The 18772-nt window shown below is 44.2% G+C and overlaps 1 protein-coding gene across 1 annotated transcript in view; it reads left to right on the top strand.

Moving 5' to 3' along the window:
• Positions 1-18772, top strand: part of TDRD9 (tudor domain containing 9) — a 2714501-nt gene that overhangs the window by 2488767 nt on the left and 206962 nt on the right. The window contains exon 34 of the mRNA XM_085626273.1: positions 10980-11098. Within this exon, the coding sequence (XP_085482399.1) occupies positions 10980-11098 (119 nt within the window). The remainder of the gene's footprint in view (positions 1-10979; positions 11099-18772) is intronic.

Genomic DNA, 18772 nt, shown 5'->3' with positions numbered 1-18772 from the left:
ATTAAGTGATCTGTTTATTATATCCCAAACCAGCGCGAGGGTTGCTGCGAAAGGTGCTTCTAGGGCAAGAAATAAGTGGTATTCCTCCAAATGTCGGGTTGCTAAGGGGGAACTCATTTCCGCAGTGAAAGCAAGGATCCAGGCAATATCAGACTTGCGAGGAAACTTTACAATAAAGTTGTAGCTGAGGGTAAGGAGGCTCATGAATACAGTTTTTGGTGGGATCTATCGGAGGCAAGTACCAGGAAAGATTCCAAGGGGTTTTGGGATCTGCTGAGAGCCAGGGACAAACCTCTTGATCTTCAGTTTACCTGTAATATCCCTGGTGATGTCTGGTTTGCCCACTTTTCCAAACTGTATTCTGTTCCATGGGGGGCACCCCATCTTAGTATGGGTCTTCTTGCCAGTTTTCCAGCCAAGATTTCATTTAACGACTGCCCCTTCAGCACTGAGGAAGTTGATAGGGCAATCAGCTGTATTGTATCCAATAAGGCTGTAGGTCCTGATGGAATTCCGGGTGACCTGTTGAAGAAATACCCATCACTGTGGAGCAGACTAATTGCCTCACTCTTGAATGAGGCTCTGCTGGGAGGTTCTCTCCCTGACTCATGGAGGGGCGCTGAGGTCGTCCCTATTTTTAAGAAAGGCTGCCGGGACGACCCAGCCAACTATCGCCCTATTAGTCTGCTTGACTCAACACAAAAGGTCGCGGGCAAAGTGGTACTAGGTAGGATCTTGCAGTGGGCCGAAGAAAACCAGGTTCTGTCAGATTTCCAGGCAGGTTTTAGAAAAGGGATAGGCACCATCGAGCAGACATTTCGCCTTCTAACGATATATTGGAAAGTGGTTGTGCTGGGTGGGGGCAGCTTGTATTTAGTCTTTATAGACTTGCGAACTGCCTTCGACCTGGTCCCACGAGCCCAATTGTGGAATGTCCTCGATAGGTTGGGCATACCCCCTTACTTGTTGGCTTTGCTCATAAAGTTTCATGAAAGCAACTTTGCTCAGATTAGATGGGGTACCCAGGGGGAAAAAACATCTCTTATTCCCGTAGATAGGGGCGTCCGCCAGGGGTGTGTGCTTGCCCCCACTCTGTTTTCTCTCTATGTTAACGGAGTGGTGGAGCATCTGCTTCAGCACCCGTCAGATGCACCATCCCTGGCTGGCAGGAAAGTTCCTACGCTCCTATTTGCGGATGATACCCTCCTAATTTCAAAATCACCAGCAGGTATCCAAAAGTTGCTTTCTAGTTTCAAGGCCTTCTGTGACATCAAGGGCCTGTCCATAAATATAAGCAAGACCAAATTCCTTGTTCTTAACCCCCCCCAGGAAATCTGTTGTCCCTCCTACTTTAGACTCTGTTCCACTCGAAAAAGTCAAAGAATTTGACTACCTAGGCATTCGACTTTGTGACAATATGAGTTGGAAGGCGCACCACCAAAAGGTGTTTCTGACCCATAAGAGGGTTGCAGGGGCCCTGCTCAAAGAACAACGTGCCTCATCCTTAAAACCTATTGGGGCACTACTAGACATTTACAGGGCAAGGGTGGTGAGTGCAGCATTGTATGGCGCGGAATTGTGGGGCATACAGAGAGTTGACATCTTAACTCACCTCGAAAACAACTTCTATAAAGATCTTATGAAGTTACCCCACAGTACCCCTACAATCCCCCTCTTGCTAGATGCAGGCACACGCCCAATTTGCGAGCAAGCTAGGCTACGCCCCCTTTTATTATGGGCCAGGATATGGAACGTCCCTGAACTGAGTAGCTATGCAGATGCCCTAAGCGAACTCTTATCCCTATCAGGCTGGCATAAGGTAACCTGGCTCAGGGAGGTTAAGCGACTTCTTTATGAGTTGGGTTTAGGAGACGCTTGGGTCAACAGAACAGCACCTTCAAAACAAATGCTAAAGAAGGCTTATTGGTTTTGGGTGGATAACGTGAGATTGTGCAACCCTAAACATTGTAAATCTGTTGCCCAGTTCTTGCTAGTTAAGGAGCACCCCTTTAGAGAACCTTATCTGGTCTCAATCCATAACTCGGGCGACAGAGCATTGTACTTTAAATTTAGGGTGGGTGTACTTCCCTTAGGATTGTTAACTTCCACCTGGAAACCTCCATTTCAAACTATACCTTATTGCCCCTTCTGTGACTCAAGGGTTGAGTCCATAGCTCATCTGTTGTTTGAGTGCCATGCTTATGCTGTGCCTAGGTTGAGATGGTTGAAGCCCCTATGTAGGAGTCTGGGCACAAGATCACATTTGGAAGCCTTACGCATATTGCGCTCAGATGCCCGTCCCTTTTTTGCCTGCTGTATGGCTAAATTTCTGGGCTGGGCTTGGAGGATAAGAACTGCAAAGAAACAGTTGATACAGTAATGTGCTTCGGCCTGTACTGGCTCTTAAAACTTGGCTACCATTTTACTTTTTTAAAAATGCCACTGCTGATTCTGTAGGCTTTTTATACTGTGCTTTGTTAAACTGTTCTTTTTTTCTTTTTTTTCTATTGATGGAATGTATTGCTTTTATGATATGTTTTTATATCGAAATAAAGCTTCAATCTACTCTACTAGGCGTCACAGAGAAGCTTCGCCACCATCTTGACTGTGGAGAAACCGTGGCGCTTGTCTTGCTCGACCTCAGCGCAGCATTCAACACTATTTCACATCTCACACTTATTAAAACTCTAAAATCCTTGGGCATATGTGGCTCTGCTCTGGACTGGATCATCTCCTTCCTGAATGGTCGCACTTTCCAGATTTTTTCAGCTACTAACAACTCTGACACTCACTCCTCCCCCCATGGGGTACCCCAGGGCTCCATACTCAGTCCTCTGCTTTTTAATCTCTATGTAAGGCCTTTAGCGGATGGGGTCCATCTCACTGGCCTACTGAGTTGGGTGTACCCCCGGTACCCTCAAACCATGTACGAAATCTGGGCGTCTACATTGACGACTCTCTGTCTTGGCACCAACAAGCCGTCAGGGTCGCAGCCACATGCTTTACCATCATGAGGTGGCTGCGGAAAATTATTTGGATGTTACCCACTGCCACTCAAAAAACAGTAGTCCACGCACTCATAATATCAAGATTGGACTACGGCAATGTCCTGCTGCTAGGTGCCAACAAGACTGTAATCCGTAAACTGCAGTTGGTTCAAAACTCTGCAGTCAAACTTCTTTGCAAAATTCCTAGAAGCTCGCACATCTCTGGCTACCTCCACGACCTTCATTGGCTTAGAGTGGAAAATTGCATAAAATTCAAAACCTTGAGCTTTATGTTCAAGATAAGGCAGGGATCAGCACCACCCTACCTGCATACTCTTGTTAGCCCTTACATTCCCATACGTCATCTCCGTTCTTCAACGCTTGAGAAATTCACGATCCCTCGTTTCAAACTGGCCAGGATGGGTGGCAAGTGCTTCTCCTACCTTGGCCCCACCCTTTGGAACACCCTGCCTTTTGCCATCCGAAAAGAAACTAACTAGTATCTGCTTTCGTAGATCCATAAAGACCTGGCTATTCAGCCAGTAATTTCTTTCTCTGCTCCTTACCAGTCTGTTTCACAGCCGTCTTGGCGCCGGGAAACCCTTTTTGGGTAGCTGTCGCGCCTTATAAATTCAACTATAAATAAATAAATAAATATTGTCAGTGGTCCCTGAAGACCATAGGACATCACTGGCTAAAACAATTCAGGATGGTCAAGATGTAGTAAAATAAATGATTGGTGCTGGTCTTGATACTACTGATTGTCTGGTAAGGGCAGTTGGTAGTAGTGTGGTGCTCCGCCTCTGTGCGTGGATGCGCTCCACAGGATTCTCTTGATAAGTACAGACCTCACTTACTGACATTCCTTTTGATGGCTTACACCTGTTCATCAAAAAAGCAGACTCCACTTTAGAACCCTTTAAAGAAAGTAGGTCAACCGCTCATTCTCTGGGTCTCTTGACCCCTGCCAAAGAGTTCAATCACTGGTTCCAGATAGTCCGAGGCAATTCTATGGAGCTGGCTTGAAGGCAGCATAAGTCTACCCAGCCTCTTCTGCAGTCACCCCTGTCCTTTCGAGGCCAGGACAGACAACGTGCAGGCTATCAAGGTACCAGCCTTCCTGGTCCCCTTTCCCTGTGGCAGCAGCCATCATGCCACTTTAGCTTGCCATTAGTGGTGCAAAACCACTGGTGGGAGGCAGAATCCAGCATTTTCTCCCAAGGTGGCGATCTTTCATGTTTGACAGATCGGTCTTCCAAATTGTTCATAGCTATACCACACACTTCATTTCTGCCCTGTTAAATCATCCCCCAATAACCCAACAAATCTCAGGGGATCACCTTTGCATTCTATTGCAAGAGGACAGGTTTTGCTCTCCAAATGAGCCATCAAGAGGGTTCCAGACTCCAGAATAGGGGAGGATTGCTACTCTCACTATTTCCTCATAATGAAGAAAGATGGAGGGCTTAGGCCTAACTTGGATCATGCGCTTAATACCTTCCTACGTAAGGATAAATTCATTGCGGTGAGGTGGGGCTCTATATGGTTTCATCTGATGTCGCTACGGAGCAAGCACCCGGCTCCAGTCTGAGGCCTGGGATTATTCTAAAGATGAAAAATCTGGAGGCATATGTATCCATCAGAAGTGAGGACTCTGCAGGCAGCTTTAGTATATTCCTTAAATATAGTTGCCAAATATAAGTAAATACATGGTTTGAGGCCTCAGATTGGCAGAGTTTAGCACCTACAAAACCACATTGTAGTATCTGACATCTAGCCGCAGATTCCTTAACTTAGAATTTCCCACAGGCGCCACTATGGATCCAGATTTTTCAGCAGTACCTCTGCGCTGGGGGATGGCATCGCATGGCTCCACCCTGACATTGTCCACGGATTTGACGTCAGTGGAGCCATGTAAGTCCCTCCCACCGCTCCAACGTCCGTTTTCTTCTTTTCCGTGCTGCGACGCGGAACCAGGAGAAGCGGTTCCTCAGGCCTCTTTTTGTTTCTGGCCTTTTCAACGCCTTTTGCGTCCGGAACAGTGTGCGGATGCCTTCGGGCTTCAAGGCGTGCGAGAATTGTACGTGACAGATGTCAGAGATGGATCCGCATGCCATTTGCATATGGTGCGTGGGCAAGCAACACAACTCCAAGGAGTGCGAGACTGAAGCCCAAGTCCTTGCGGTAATGCCAGATGAAGTTGCTGTCAGCCCGTATGTCCCATTCAGAGTCCAGGCGTCGTCGATCCCTTTCCCATGCTGCGGCTCCTGCTCGGGTCAGATCGCGAAGCCATTCCCGTGGATGCCGTTCGCCCTCCACAGGTAGGCGTCAGAAGTCGAAGTCACGGAGGCAGTCTGCGTCGCGTATCCGTGATGCTGGTGGCTGTTCCTCCCGGTCTGTACTGGAGACGGCTCCACAGAAGTCAACCCTCACCTATCCACCATTTACGGGTGACGGGGTGGCTAGGGCCCAAATAGAAGCTTACTATCGGGCTTTACATGGCATCTTTGGGTCAAATCCTCTCCCTATCACGCCTTTGGGCCCCACAGAGGTGAAAGGGACTCTGATCGGAAGCTCGCAGGCGGGTTCGCCCTTGTTGCCGATCGAGTTCCCTGGCTCCGTATCTAGAGTTGCTGTGACATCATGACACAGTCCAGTGGGGCTTCCCGTTGAGACGTCACGACACAGCCAGGTTAAGACGTCACAACACAGTCTGGTGGGGCTTCCTGTGATGACTTCAGTGGCGTCCACAGCAGAGGACTTGTCTCTGCCTCACCCATAGCGGTCGACGTCGATACAAAGCTGTCCAGACACAATTCGGGGAGACACCCTTGGTGGTAAACGTTGGGACAGTGCCTTCTCGATGTCATTTGGCACCGGAGTCACCTTTTCCAATTTCCTCTACAAATACAGGATTAGGCCACTGCTGTTTATATTTCTCCAGTGTTGCAAGAGGATTCTGCACATACTGGTGAAGTTCAACATTTGGATGCTCTTGGACAGCCACAGGCAGGAGGTTATTTGGGCTTTGGACGGCATGTTAGTCTAAAACCGTCCCCTACCTATGATTTACTGTCACCATTCAGAATGCAAGGTAGGCTAGTGCAGCCTTTGCTAGGGTCATTAGCAAGGCTGCTGACATTTTAAAATTCCAGCCTCCTGTTGTGTCTCTGCCTTTGAATCCCTTGCAGGAGCATCTCCATCAAGGCGGCACAAATGTTGATCCTGTACTGCCCTTCGGAGAGTCATTATACAACATCCTTCTGGGGACTTGGGCAAGACCCTCATTGAGAGACTCTGTGGAGCGTGCCATTGCACACTGTTATCAACCGGCTCCAGAAGATCCGGTCTGTCTGTTCCCTACACCCTAGGGCTCAAGGGCTGGGTGTACAAGCAGCTTCAGCTTCCCTGCGTTTGCATGCTCCTCCATTGCTTCCACCGACTATGGAATCACGGTGGTCAGAGACATGTGGCTGAAATTTGTTTGCGTCCACTAGCTCAGTCCTCAGATCTTTAAACGTGTCCTGCGTGTTTGGATGGGCTTCTTTTGCCCTCTGGTATTTTGTTGATCGTTTCCTTCCTTCTCTTCCTGAAGGATTTCGAGCTGACCTCACTCAGCTAATTCAGGATGGTAGTGAACTGGCCAAATTTTCTATTAGTTCGGCTTTGGACACAGTAGACTTCGTGGGTAGAGCTATGGCTAGATCCGTTGCTCTGAGACGACATGCCTGGTTGCGTGATGGTATTTTTCCCGCCAATGTTCAGGAGAGTCTTTAAGACTTACTCTTTGACGGGACCAATCTTTTTGATAGCCATGCTGATTCTTCAGTCCAGCGCTTCATGGCTGGTAATCTGTAATTGGACATTACTCTGGTTAATTCCTTTTGCAATGGTCCTTTTTTTACGGACTTTATTGCACTCATAGTACTTGCAGTGTTTGCACTGCTCTTCTCTTATGTAATGTATTCAGTCTATGGATTTGAGACTTTTAGTTTCCAGATGGGTTGTACAGTTGGACAGCTGTTTTGCTTTTGTTTTCCATTTTCTCTGCCTAAGAGCTAGTCTCAAGAGATGATCCTCCTCCCTCCATTTTATGGGGATGTGAAATACCCTATGTGGGGTGTTGGTTATTGTGCAGCTAGTCTAGAATGCCACATTAGGGATTCTTCTTGGGTTTTATCTTTCCTTGCTGAGGATCCAGTTCTGTTCACCATGGATTAGTATCTTCCTGCAATACCCTCGAGAGGGTCCTGTTTTGTTTTTCACAATGCAGGCTTCTTTAATATGCTTTCGCTTCTTTGATGCTAAAAGTGTAGTTTGTGCAACATCGCTACTGGACTGGTCCACAAGGTGTAACGTTGTTCTATTTTAGAATGAACATTTTTTGCATTTGTGGAATGCATTTTGTTTACCAGGGTACAATAGTTCAGTAGTAATGTTCCCTGCCTCTGCTGATGCAACCTCCTCCAGAGCATTGTTCAAATTCCACCACTGCTGGCTTCCTTAAGGCGTGTTTCCATATGAATATTATTCAACAACTTAAGCTGTGATTTCTCCCTTGGCCGTGAAGCCAGGGCCTCTTGGGAGCATATTGGTTTTCATCACAAACAAATATCTGTTCATGTTTCAGTTCTGGCATGGTATATTATCAGACAAGGGTACCTGCTGGTCCTTCTTGCACCCAAAACGTTTGACTGCTTGGTTTTGGTAGTTTTGCCTATTCAACAGTCTCTTGATTGAGGCAATGCTTATGTCCTTCGCCTTCCTTTCCTAGTACAGACTCATGCATGGTTTCCCTTATTGGCATTTAGACCTAGGCCAGACGCTGTTGGCCATGCGCAATGTCTTGTGCTCTGTGTTTCAAAGGCACTTTCCATGCATGGGCTCAGTTTCCTCTGCTGATGCCTTCTAGCCAGACGTTGCCTTTAGCAGTCTCTCTTCAGAGACGATACCTGTCAATTTATACATATATGACTATATACATGTGTGTGTACATATATCTCTCTCTATATATATATATCTCTCTATATATACACACACACACAAACACATACATGATGCTGTGGTTAACATGTTGTCCTCTCACAGGAGACGTTGGTACCTTGGCCTCAAGTTCTGTTTTCTCTCTCTATTTCATAATGAAAGCAAGCTCAGTTTTATTTGTCTGGCTTCTGCTGGTATTCTTTGGCCTTGGTCAGTATGACTATGTGGTGATACGTTTCTGTATATTTTTAAATCGACGCATGTGTGCTGTCGATGCTACGTCTGGTGTACCTCTGTGTGTGTGGTGTGGAACTGAGAGTCAACACTATGCATATGTGTATGTATATCTCTATGTATATATGGTTTTGTATATGTATACATGAAGGTATGTAGATCTGTATCTACATATGTCTCTCTTATGGCATCCGCTGTTGTGGATGCTCATTTTGTCTGCACTGAATATATGCGGATGTTCTCCTTTCCTTCAGGAAATGGTTTTGCAGATCCCTAGGATCCAGTACACAGTACTTCTTATTGCCAGAAACTATATGGATTATGTTTCCATTGTGCAATGGCCCTTTTTTAGTTATCTATTTTCCATCGCCCCCCATTCTTAAGGTTGAAGGGTTCAATCCTAGGGGGATGATGTGGCCTAACGGCTACAGCGGTCGACCTCGAAGCTGGGGAAATGGGTTCTTGTCTCGGCAGGGATGCTCAACATCTTGTGATTCTGAGCAAATCACTTAATCTCCCCGTGCCTAACAAAAATGAATGTGTCCGTCTGTAACGTAACTGGTGCTCATGTAAAGCGCTCCGATACCTTTGGGTCAAATTTGCGCTATATAACACTCTAAAAAAATATAAATATATATATATCCTGTCCTCTGACAGAGAGTTCTTGCCATTGTTTTTATTTGTATCTGATGCTTTTTACAGAGATCATTGTTTCTCGTAACAGCCAGGCTTGCACTTTGCTGCTCCCACCTGTTTTGGTCACTCATTATTGACAGACTAGTTCTCTTGTAGAACTTGGTGGGACTTAGTCGCAGACCCTCCTTCAATGGGGTATTGCTGTGGTATCTAATTGCTAAGTTGAGGAATCTGGATTATTGCAATGGGCTCTATCTCGGCATGCCCGAGAAGCAGTTACATAAGCTTCAGATGATCCAGAATGCTGCTGCAAAGCTCCTGCTGGGGATCCCCAAGTTTCAATCAGTGGGAAAGCATATCCAGAGACTGCATTATCTTCCAGTTAAGAGTTGTATAAAGTTCAAGGCCTTATGTATCACATATAAGTCGTTACACAGTACGGGACCTCAGTTCTTGAGGCGGTCACTGCATTGGTATTCTCCAAACAGATGCCTCCTGTCACAAGGAGCAACATTGATGCTCTCTCAGAGATTTTGTAAATCTAACTGGGGCGGCAGAAGCTTCACAGTGGGAGCTATGAAGCTCTGGAATATCCTCACCATCTCCATCAGAAGTCTCCCTTCTTTGACATCCGTCAAGAAACCACTTAAGACCTGGCTATTTAACGAATAGTGCTCTAGCTCGCTTCAGGACTGTTAGCACCAAGACACCGCTTGGTATTCGTGCACTTTATACATTTACATAACATAACTTACCTTCGGTAATGATTTATCTGGTAGAGACATAGTCTAGCTGCAGATTCCTTAACGCACACCCATCCTCCCTGCTCTGTAAGGGCCTTTTCAGGTTGGGTTCTTTCAACACTGGCCTTTTTGCCAGTGGTCTCTGTCTCAATCAGTGTTTGATCTACACAAAATCCTTGACCAAGTCAGAAAACGTTATTCTGTGATCACTGTTGCCTTCACCACCCTTTCCCAGATGTGGTGGTGGGTACAAATATGCATGCACACTCTTGCACCCTGGTTGTTCTCCAATGTGGGGGTTTGGCCTATCCTTCTCCTTTCTTATCTTTGACTCTGATACCATCAATAGATCGTATTTAGTGTGCATGGTCAAACAGTCCCTAATATTGCAGGATTGTTGAGATTTATCATAACATTCATTTCTATTACGGTTTCATTCATAAGAGGGTATTGTTCTCTTTTTTCTAGGGCGAGAACTCTCCTCTTCCCCCTTGTTTCCATATAATTACTTCGGTATTTTCTTCTAAAATCCATTTCTGATGTTTCACATCATTTGTTGCTCTTATCTTAATTGTTTCAAAGATTTTTTTAAATATTTTTGGTACACTGATCCCACATCCAGTTTTAGTGGTGGCTCCGCTTTCTTGTGCGGAATATTTTCACAGTAGAAAACTGGCGTCAGTGCGCTGAGCGCTTATATGGCTCCACTGATATCATATCCGTGGATGACGTCAGGGTGGAGCCATGTGACGTTATTCCACTGCGTGCAGAGGTAGTGCTAAAAAATATCCGTATCCAGACTGACACCTGGGGGATATTCTAAGTTAAGGAATCTGCTGCTAGACTATGTCTCTACCAGATATATGGTTACCGAAGGTAAGTAACTTTTCAAACACATTGTAGTAGCATATTCATGGCTTTTAAGTGAGCTCAACACTTAGGTAACTGACAGATCCTTGCGTTTTGGACTGCATGTTTTTACTCCATTTGGGTACTGCTGACAATTTAGTCATTGGATGAATTAACAAAATCTTTATCAGCTGCCTAATAAGTTGCGAAGAGTACTCATGGCCTGTCTCCAGAATAAGTATCATTTTGAGGTTTATTTCCTCTGTCGCATTGATGATTTCATAACGTCTCAACGCAGCTGTGTGAAAGATTTGCTCCATGTGCATGACCAGGGGCCGTTACCACATCTTAAATTTTATATTTAGGAATTGTGTGTGCCTAATTACACCTTTGGAGCCCAATTATACAAAAAGTGCCTTTGGGAGTTTTAGGGGTTTTGCTCAATCTCAATGCTGACTTTATTTATATCCTCTTTTTCAGACTACCACTTTTTTATTAAATCAAATCTTGAATCGTTGTAATACATATTGCCATTTTTTTGTTCCAGATAAATATTTTGCGTGAAGCTATTAACAAGTTAGTGTGCTGTGGTCCAAATGGACCGTTGTTTCTTGGTCAAGAAAGAACTTCACAATTACAAGATGATGCCCGCCAGAAACTATTACGGTGAGTTTGAAAAAGTGTGAAAATAAATTTTGTGATGTTCCCGCAAGCTTACAAATGAAAGGTAGTCTTTAGTTGCCCTTCTTGATGGCTTGTTTAAACTCAAGATTCCATATCTTGTGGATTCCATTATGTGTCAGACTGGATCTGAATTTTTTTTCCAGAAATTGTTCTCAAGCGCTGGCAAGGTAGTGTCTTTGGACTCTGCTGCAACCTCGCCCTGCTTTTGGAAGTGACTGTGCAGTGCTGTATATAGCTGCTAACCCTGTATGCTGACGTGGTTTCTTTTTTCCACACCCCCTTAGTAGCAGGTCTGTTATTTTTACCAAATTCTAAAACATTTTCTTTGGTGAAAGTGTGGAACCTCTGATCCTTTATCACCTTTTAATGTGGCCCTAAAAGAGGCTGACAGTGGCGGCGTCAAAGCCTTGTTTGGTGCGGCTGGTAAGTGGACTCGTCGCTAGGCACTATATTCATGCTCCGGGTGACTCAGTCTTTTTGAAGCTTCAGCGAGTTCCGGGCATTCATAATAGGACAGTATTGAGGATTTTTGGTCTCCTGGCCTTGTGGATTCTGCTGGTAACTCAAGCCCATTAGCACATGCAGGTTGTGCAGTGTCGCCTCAGCCTTCAACTGCCTGAACACTGGGGTTGTCTCTCAGGCACTCAGGAGAAGAACTCTGGAGCAGAAGCACCACATCAATCTAAGCTGGTTTTATCCGACTTACCACAAACGCTTTCCATCAAGGGCAGTCCTGTGCAAGTTCTGATGAGCAAGTCCACTCCATGTTGGGGGTCACGTGTGCTGTGCCAGGAGATTGTGAGGCCGTGGCACTGGCTGGACCTTCAGGGAATTTCCTTACCTGTCGGCCATCTGGTGAGGTCCCTGATTGCCAGGGAGTACAAGCTCAGTCTGACTATAAATTACCTTGAATCAAATTTATAATGCACACAAATGCCTGTAGTTGTGTTGCCGCTAGTGAGCAAGCAAAAGAGCTAGACTGCAATTAACTGGAATAAATCTGTAGCGTGTTGCCAACAAATTAACTTATAATGGAGGAGTTTAGGTAATGCCTGCTAAATGAACTGAAACTTCGGAAATCCTTAGAGAAGGCATGCAGCAGCATTCTGAAGAATTTCGAGTTTATTTAACAATAGTTTTTGAATATTGACTTAGAGGGCATTGCAGTAATCAATGTTTGTGAAAACTAAGGCTACTATCACTGTTTTCTGGAGGTCAAAAGGGAATACAGGGAGAGACTTTCTTAAGTATTCTCAGGATATAGAAACAGGATGAAGTAACATGATTGATTTGATCTGAGAACTTCAACTTGTCATCCAAAATTGCTCCAAGATTCGTAACCTTTTTGGAGAGGGGGTGGAAGAATTCCAAAATCCTAAGGCCACCAACCTGGGGACCAAACGGAGGTGTCATTACCAAACAGCAAAACCTCAGTTTAACCTCAGTTTAAGTTTGAGGCAGTTCTTTTTCATCCATCTTCCGACCTCCAACATGCAATCGTCGAACCTACTAGCAACTTCAGAGAAGTCACCTCTAATAGAAACCTCAATCTGGGTATCAGCCGCATATGATACCAAGGAGAACCCAAATGAATGAATCAATTTGGCAAGTGGTGTGACATAAATATTTAAAAGTGTAGGACTTAATGATGAGGCTTGGGGAACTCAACAAGGAAATGAAAATGTTTGGAAATATGATCCCCAAGAGTGACTGACTGTTGCCAATCAGAGAGAAAGGAACTGAATAAAGACAAAGCAGAGTCCTTAATCCCTATACTCCCAAGACATGTTAAAAGCACTGAGTGACTAACAGGATGAGCGCTGCCTTGCCACCACTACCCATGATTGATTTAACCCTTTCTGTTGCTACAATCAAGGAAGATTCAGTGCTGTGGCTACAGCTGAAACTGAATTGATTGGGATACAGTAAGTTGTTGGTGTTTAAAAATGAGGAGAGCTCCAAGTTCACAGCCTTCTCAGGGATTTTGGCTGGAAAAGGCAGTCTGGAAATGGGACGATAACTGCAGACCTCAAACAAGTTCAGTGCAGGTTTTTTTAGAGGTAATATAGAAGCTTTTTTCAGAGTTAGGGGAAATATCCAGATTTGAACATGCTGTTTAGGAACATTGTAAGATGTCAGGCTTCTGTTTTGAGTACTAAGTGAAGTACTCTAGATGGACACGGATCCGAAGGGGCCCCCACTGATTGATTTATTAAGTTTTGTCACCTGCTCAACTGTTAAAGGAGACAATTTACTGAGCGTCATAGTTACCAGGGAGTTATTTTCATAGTTCTTGTCAAAAGGATTAGTTTGAGTGCCAGTAGAAAACTCAGTAAAAATCTCTTTTACTTTTGATTGACAGTAATAGGCAAGTTCCTAAGAAAAATATTGATTCAGGCCAGATTATACCATTATATTAGGATTTGCCAGTGTATTGACTGTTTGAAAATGTTCTCTAGCAGAATTGTTTGCGTATTCAATTTTCCTGATACAAGTTGATTTTTCAGTTGGAATCATAACTTCATTGTCTCTAATGCATTGTTTGTACCTCTCACCAGGATCATAGTTTCTTCTCCACTTTTGTTCCTGTCTATGATAGACTTGCTATTGAGATTCTTATCAGAATGCCAAGGGGCAGAGGGTTTGCTTCTATAGCATGTTCTGATTTCATTGGAGCCATCTGCTCTACCACTGTACTAATAAATTTGGTGTAGTTTAAAGATGCCCGATCCAGGTCATTAGCTAAAAACAATTGGGTTTTTAATAACGTCACTTTAAACTCATCTGCAGCAATTTTATCCCAGCCTTCACGATCCAACATTATTGCAACTATTATTAGGCATTACACTATTAGGAAGTGTAAAAAGACCGCATGGGGGTCTGACTAGGTAAGCTGTATTGAAGATGCATCACTAAGTAATGAGTTATTTGATAAAATTCCATCCAAAATATGGCCAGCCGAGTGGGTAATAAAGTGAATCGGTTGAGAAAGACCAAAACTCAACTAGGTGTTCCATATCTTTATCACAGAGAGTATCAAGATGGAAGTTGAAATCTCCTAATACAGTGAAACTAGACCAGATTCCATGTGAGCATTAATTGTCTGCACAAATGTAGTTCTTGTGCCCGGAAGTCTATAGATTAGCATAGCGTTAAATGAATAATTCAGCTCAAATCTAAAAGTAAAGGCTTCACTGTCAAGCAGTCCTATCTCCTGCCTTATTCAGCCTCTATATGGAACCCCTTGCAATGATCCTGAAACATGCCAGAACTGCCTTCCATCTGTATGCAGATTACACCCAACTCTACATTAAAATTTCGGCACCCAAAGACATCCAGCACCTAAACAGAATTCTCTCCATGGTACAATCCTGGCTGATCAACAACCACCTAAAGCTCAACACTATCAAAACTGAACTCTTCATCCAACCAAAAGGAAAGCCCTATCCTGTTCATATCTGGCTTGACAACCTCACTGCATTAACTGCAAATGATGTATTTCCAATTCTGTTAAATCTCTAGCCTCAGCAAAAATTGATTTCTGCACGCTGAAACACTTGAAAAAAACTGTTCACACCCTCCCCCCCCCCGGACACCTTAAAACCGTGGTGCAATCCTTAGTCCTCTCCAAGCTAGACGAAGATAACGCAACAATCACTGGCTCCCCAAAAACACAGTTCATCCCTCTGAAAGCCCCACTGAATGTAGAAGCCAGGCTACTCGTTGGGGAAAGTCGATTCGACCACATCACTCCCATACTCAAACTCAACTGGCTTCCAATCAATGCAAGATGTACATTAAAAACCGCATGCATAACCTTGAAAGCTCTTTACACCAAAAAACCAATCAACCTCGCTAACAAACTATCAAAAGCCAGCCAAAAGAGAACTCTTCAAAGCTCCAACACTCAATTTTTGATTCTGGCAAAATTCAAGAAAAAGAAAATCACTCACCCATACCTTCTCTGCGAATGGTCCTAAAATCTTGAATTCTCTGCCAAAGTCACAATCAATCATTCCTTCACTACAGCAAAAAACTTACATTTATTCTTCTCACCAAATACCTAAATTCCCTCCCCAATTCAGTTGTCTTGCCTTGATGCACCTCCCTCACATGCACCAAAGAGCCTGAACTTTATTACCTCTGAAAATATCTGTGACGACTACTCCTACTTCTGAAACACCCTACCATAACTTCCTCTGAACTATATTGCCCACATAGCCCACTGTTTACTTCTTTTGTATAATGTTATTGTCCATTTTTATTTATTCCATATGTAACTCTTGTAAATACTGCTGTCCAAACTTTGGAAAGCTCTTGATACCTTCGGGTCAAGTTCGCGCCATATAAAACTCGAAAATAAAAGAAAATAAATGGAGGTCGCACTCTGAAATATAGCCTCAAGATATCTGATAGATACCCGCTAGACCCCCTCCCCTCTTGAATATACTGTCTACCCTGTGAATAGAGTAGTCATCTGGAATGACAGCGACTAGGTCATGGTCAGATGTAACATCGGCTCAGGTTTCAGTGACAAACGCAATCTTAGGGGAGTGTTTCTTTGAGAAGTCCGCTAATTCGTATTTATTTATGATCACAGAATGTGCATTAATTAGTACACATTTTATACTACCTCCCACTTCCTTCTATCTAGACCTAGTATTGTTCCCCTTTTGGATACTTACACTAACCCCTAATTCTTTTTCACTAGTGTTAACAGAATTGTTCAATAAGATATCCGTGATGGGATGTCCTTTAACCCTGTTTTTACTCACTGAGAAAGCACACTATTGGCTTCCGTTACTGGTCGAACTGAGGTCAAACAGAGCAAATGACGATTCCTTACCTATTTTGTTGAGGCAGAGGAACTTATCCAATGAATAGCTAATGGTTTGGCTGGGGTGCGTGGCAAAAGGGACTGGGGGTTCTGGCTCTTGGCGCTGGCTAATGCAGACTGCTTGCTGCATGTCCACAGCATATGCTGGTTTAAGTAGTATTCCAAAATCAGGAGAAGGTGGAGGGGCAGTGGTCTTTTCAGCTGCTAGAGCACTAAATCACCAAAGTGGCATGCACCATCTAGCAGAACACAAGTGGCATCTGCTTCCAGAGGTGGTTTAAGACATTCGTCCAGTGGCATGTGCCTTGGGTTAATCTTTTCTCTACCTCCAACAATGCTCATTGTTGAGCCTTTTGCACTCTAGAGTTTCCATCTTATGGTTCTCTAGAGATGGGTTATGCCTATTGTGTGACTCAGGTCTTCTTTATGTGTTCTTTTGCTGCTGTGGCTTAGTAGGGGTTTGAACAAGGGCAGGAGGTCTAGGCCTATACTTAGCTCATCCTGCTAGCCTTAGGCTGGACTTGGAGGGTTTGGTGCTCTAAACTGCTTAGGCTGAAATTCTGCTCCCTCGATCTACCTCTTCTGGAGGTCCTGCTCTCACAATATTATTGCAGGGTTCCTCACCTGGACCTCCACAACTAATACTTCCATGCATGGAGAGTAAGCAGAATTAGCCGAATTGCCTGTGGAGGTGTTGTATGGGATTTCGGCCGCATGCCACCAGTATGGCCGCCGGGCAAAGTTTGTTGGCTGGTGCAGGGACTGTCAGGTCGGTCCGTTCAGGCAAAAATGGGCACAATTAAAGGTTATTTATCTTCCTCTTGGCATTTCTACATTTGTCCGATCATCAGAAAATAAGCACTAGCAGTGTGGGTCATTAGGTGTCGCTCTAGTGTATTATTGTAGTTGTTATATGATTTCTCTATGTTCAACTTCTCGTCACCCCACTGCTTAAAAGTTACAAACAGTCCAAAACCAACAATAACAAATGTAAAGGAGCATACAATTATATAATCAATATCGCTTAACTTACAGCATTAGGACAAGTTCCATGTAATACTAAATCAATACTAAATCAACAATTAACGTTCAGTAATATTCCTCTGGAGTCTTGCACGTGAATTCAAATCTGCTTTATTGAAGTCTTTTTACAATTGCACGTGTTTTGCCATGAGGACTTCATTAGGGTTGGGTTACTCTTCAATTCCTAATGTCTTGCAATGTGGGAGAATGTCAGAAAGCAGAGGTTCAACAAAGGTTGAAGATAATATGTAGGGTGGTAGAGTACCCCCATATTCAATCTCACTCGTTCCAGTCTGTATTCAAAATCGCGACCAAACGGCCTGCATCATCCAATCAGCCCACTCTATTTAAGTCACTAGTTGTGATGTGTTTGTTTTTTTAAAGCGCTTCCATATATGATTCCTCCTGCACCACTTTTGCCCCTTTGGGGATCCTAATTTAATTCTTACCTTCTTAATGTGCTCGCTGTTGTAACCCAAGCACAGCTGTTCTTTGCAACTACTGACTCATAAAACTGTTTTACTTAATGCAATTACTTCCACTTGTCTGTGAACTACAGGCACTTTTAGTGCAACCACTGTATAGCACTTTCCTTCTAGACACGTTGGTGCTTGCAAGTTAGTTTCTGCCAAAACAGGTGTTGCCTTTCCATGTGCGGCAGTCCATTATGCTCCCTGCTTTCTTCTCTCAGCCACCTCACTCTGAGGAGAGTCTTCAACTGTAGGACCCCAGAAGCGTCCTTAGATTTTAACTTGATCAAATTAAGAAAAGCACCCAGTGGATTACCCTATTTTTGTGAGGTTGACTGGTGCTAAGAAGGAAAGGCAGAAATGGGACTCATGCAGATAGATCCTTGGCCTAAACGGATCCGCCTAAACACTTTTTGGCTTATTCTACCAGAGGGAAGACCACTCTGGCCTCGTCCAGAGACGTCGCTTTGACACATCTTGAAGGGTGTCTGTCCACCACTTCTGCATTACTACTACGCTGGCATACAAATTGCCTGTCTTGGATATCTGTTAGGTTGCTACGTGGGCATCTGGGCACACATATAGAAAACACTGTAGCCTGTTGGGTTTTTTCCCTTGTTGATTCTGCATTACTTTTTGAGCTGAGCCATTCCGCAGACCCACCACTAGGAGAGGTACTGCTTTGCTGTCTGTTCCAAAAGTGAGAATGATGTGGTCAGAAGTATCCAACAAGTTACTTACCTTCAGTGACTTTCTCTCTGATGGATACTCTATCGGCAGATTGCTCACTGCTCTCCCATCTCCCCGTTCTATGAAATAGGGGGTTTTCCATCTAGAAAACATCCCACTCTAGAGATTTGCATACTAGTCATTTCAATTTGCAGGTGGAGTCTGTTTCTGAGGGCATTTGGCAGACTATGCAAGAAACTCATGTCAGTGCGTATGGTAGCTCTTATATGCGACTCCATTCCTTTCTTTCTGAGCTGGACAACTTCTATACGATGCCACACAACACCACCCAGTAGCGTGCAGCAGTACTGCTTTTGAGTTTTCTTTCTCCAGCCTTATGCCTTGGGAATATTTACAAGGTAAGTAATCTGCAGTTAGAGTATCCACCAGAATGAGCATTACCAAAGAGTAACATGTTCTCCTAATTCATCTCTAATCCTCCTGGAAGTGAATCCAAGAGGACTGAGTCATTTGACAACTGCATGTTTACCTCTGCCAGTCTAGCACTGTGATCTGTAAATGTAATTTCCTTGCTTTATTGCTACACACATACTGACAATCCTGGAAGGACTTAGGCCTTTCTGGCTCAGATGATTT

This window comes from Triturus cristatus, chromosome 9, assembly GCF_964204655.1.
Source record: "Triturus cristatus chromosome 9, aTriCri1.1, whole genome shotgun sequence".
Taxonomy (NCBI): Eukaryota; Metazoa; Chordata; class Amphibia; order Caudata; family Salamandridae; genus Triturus; species Triturus cristatus.
The sequence above is the reverse complement of the archived record's forward strand: the minus strand, read 5'-3'. Positions and strand labels throughout refer to the sequence as shown.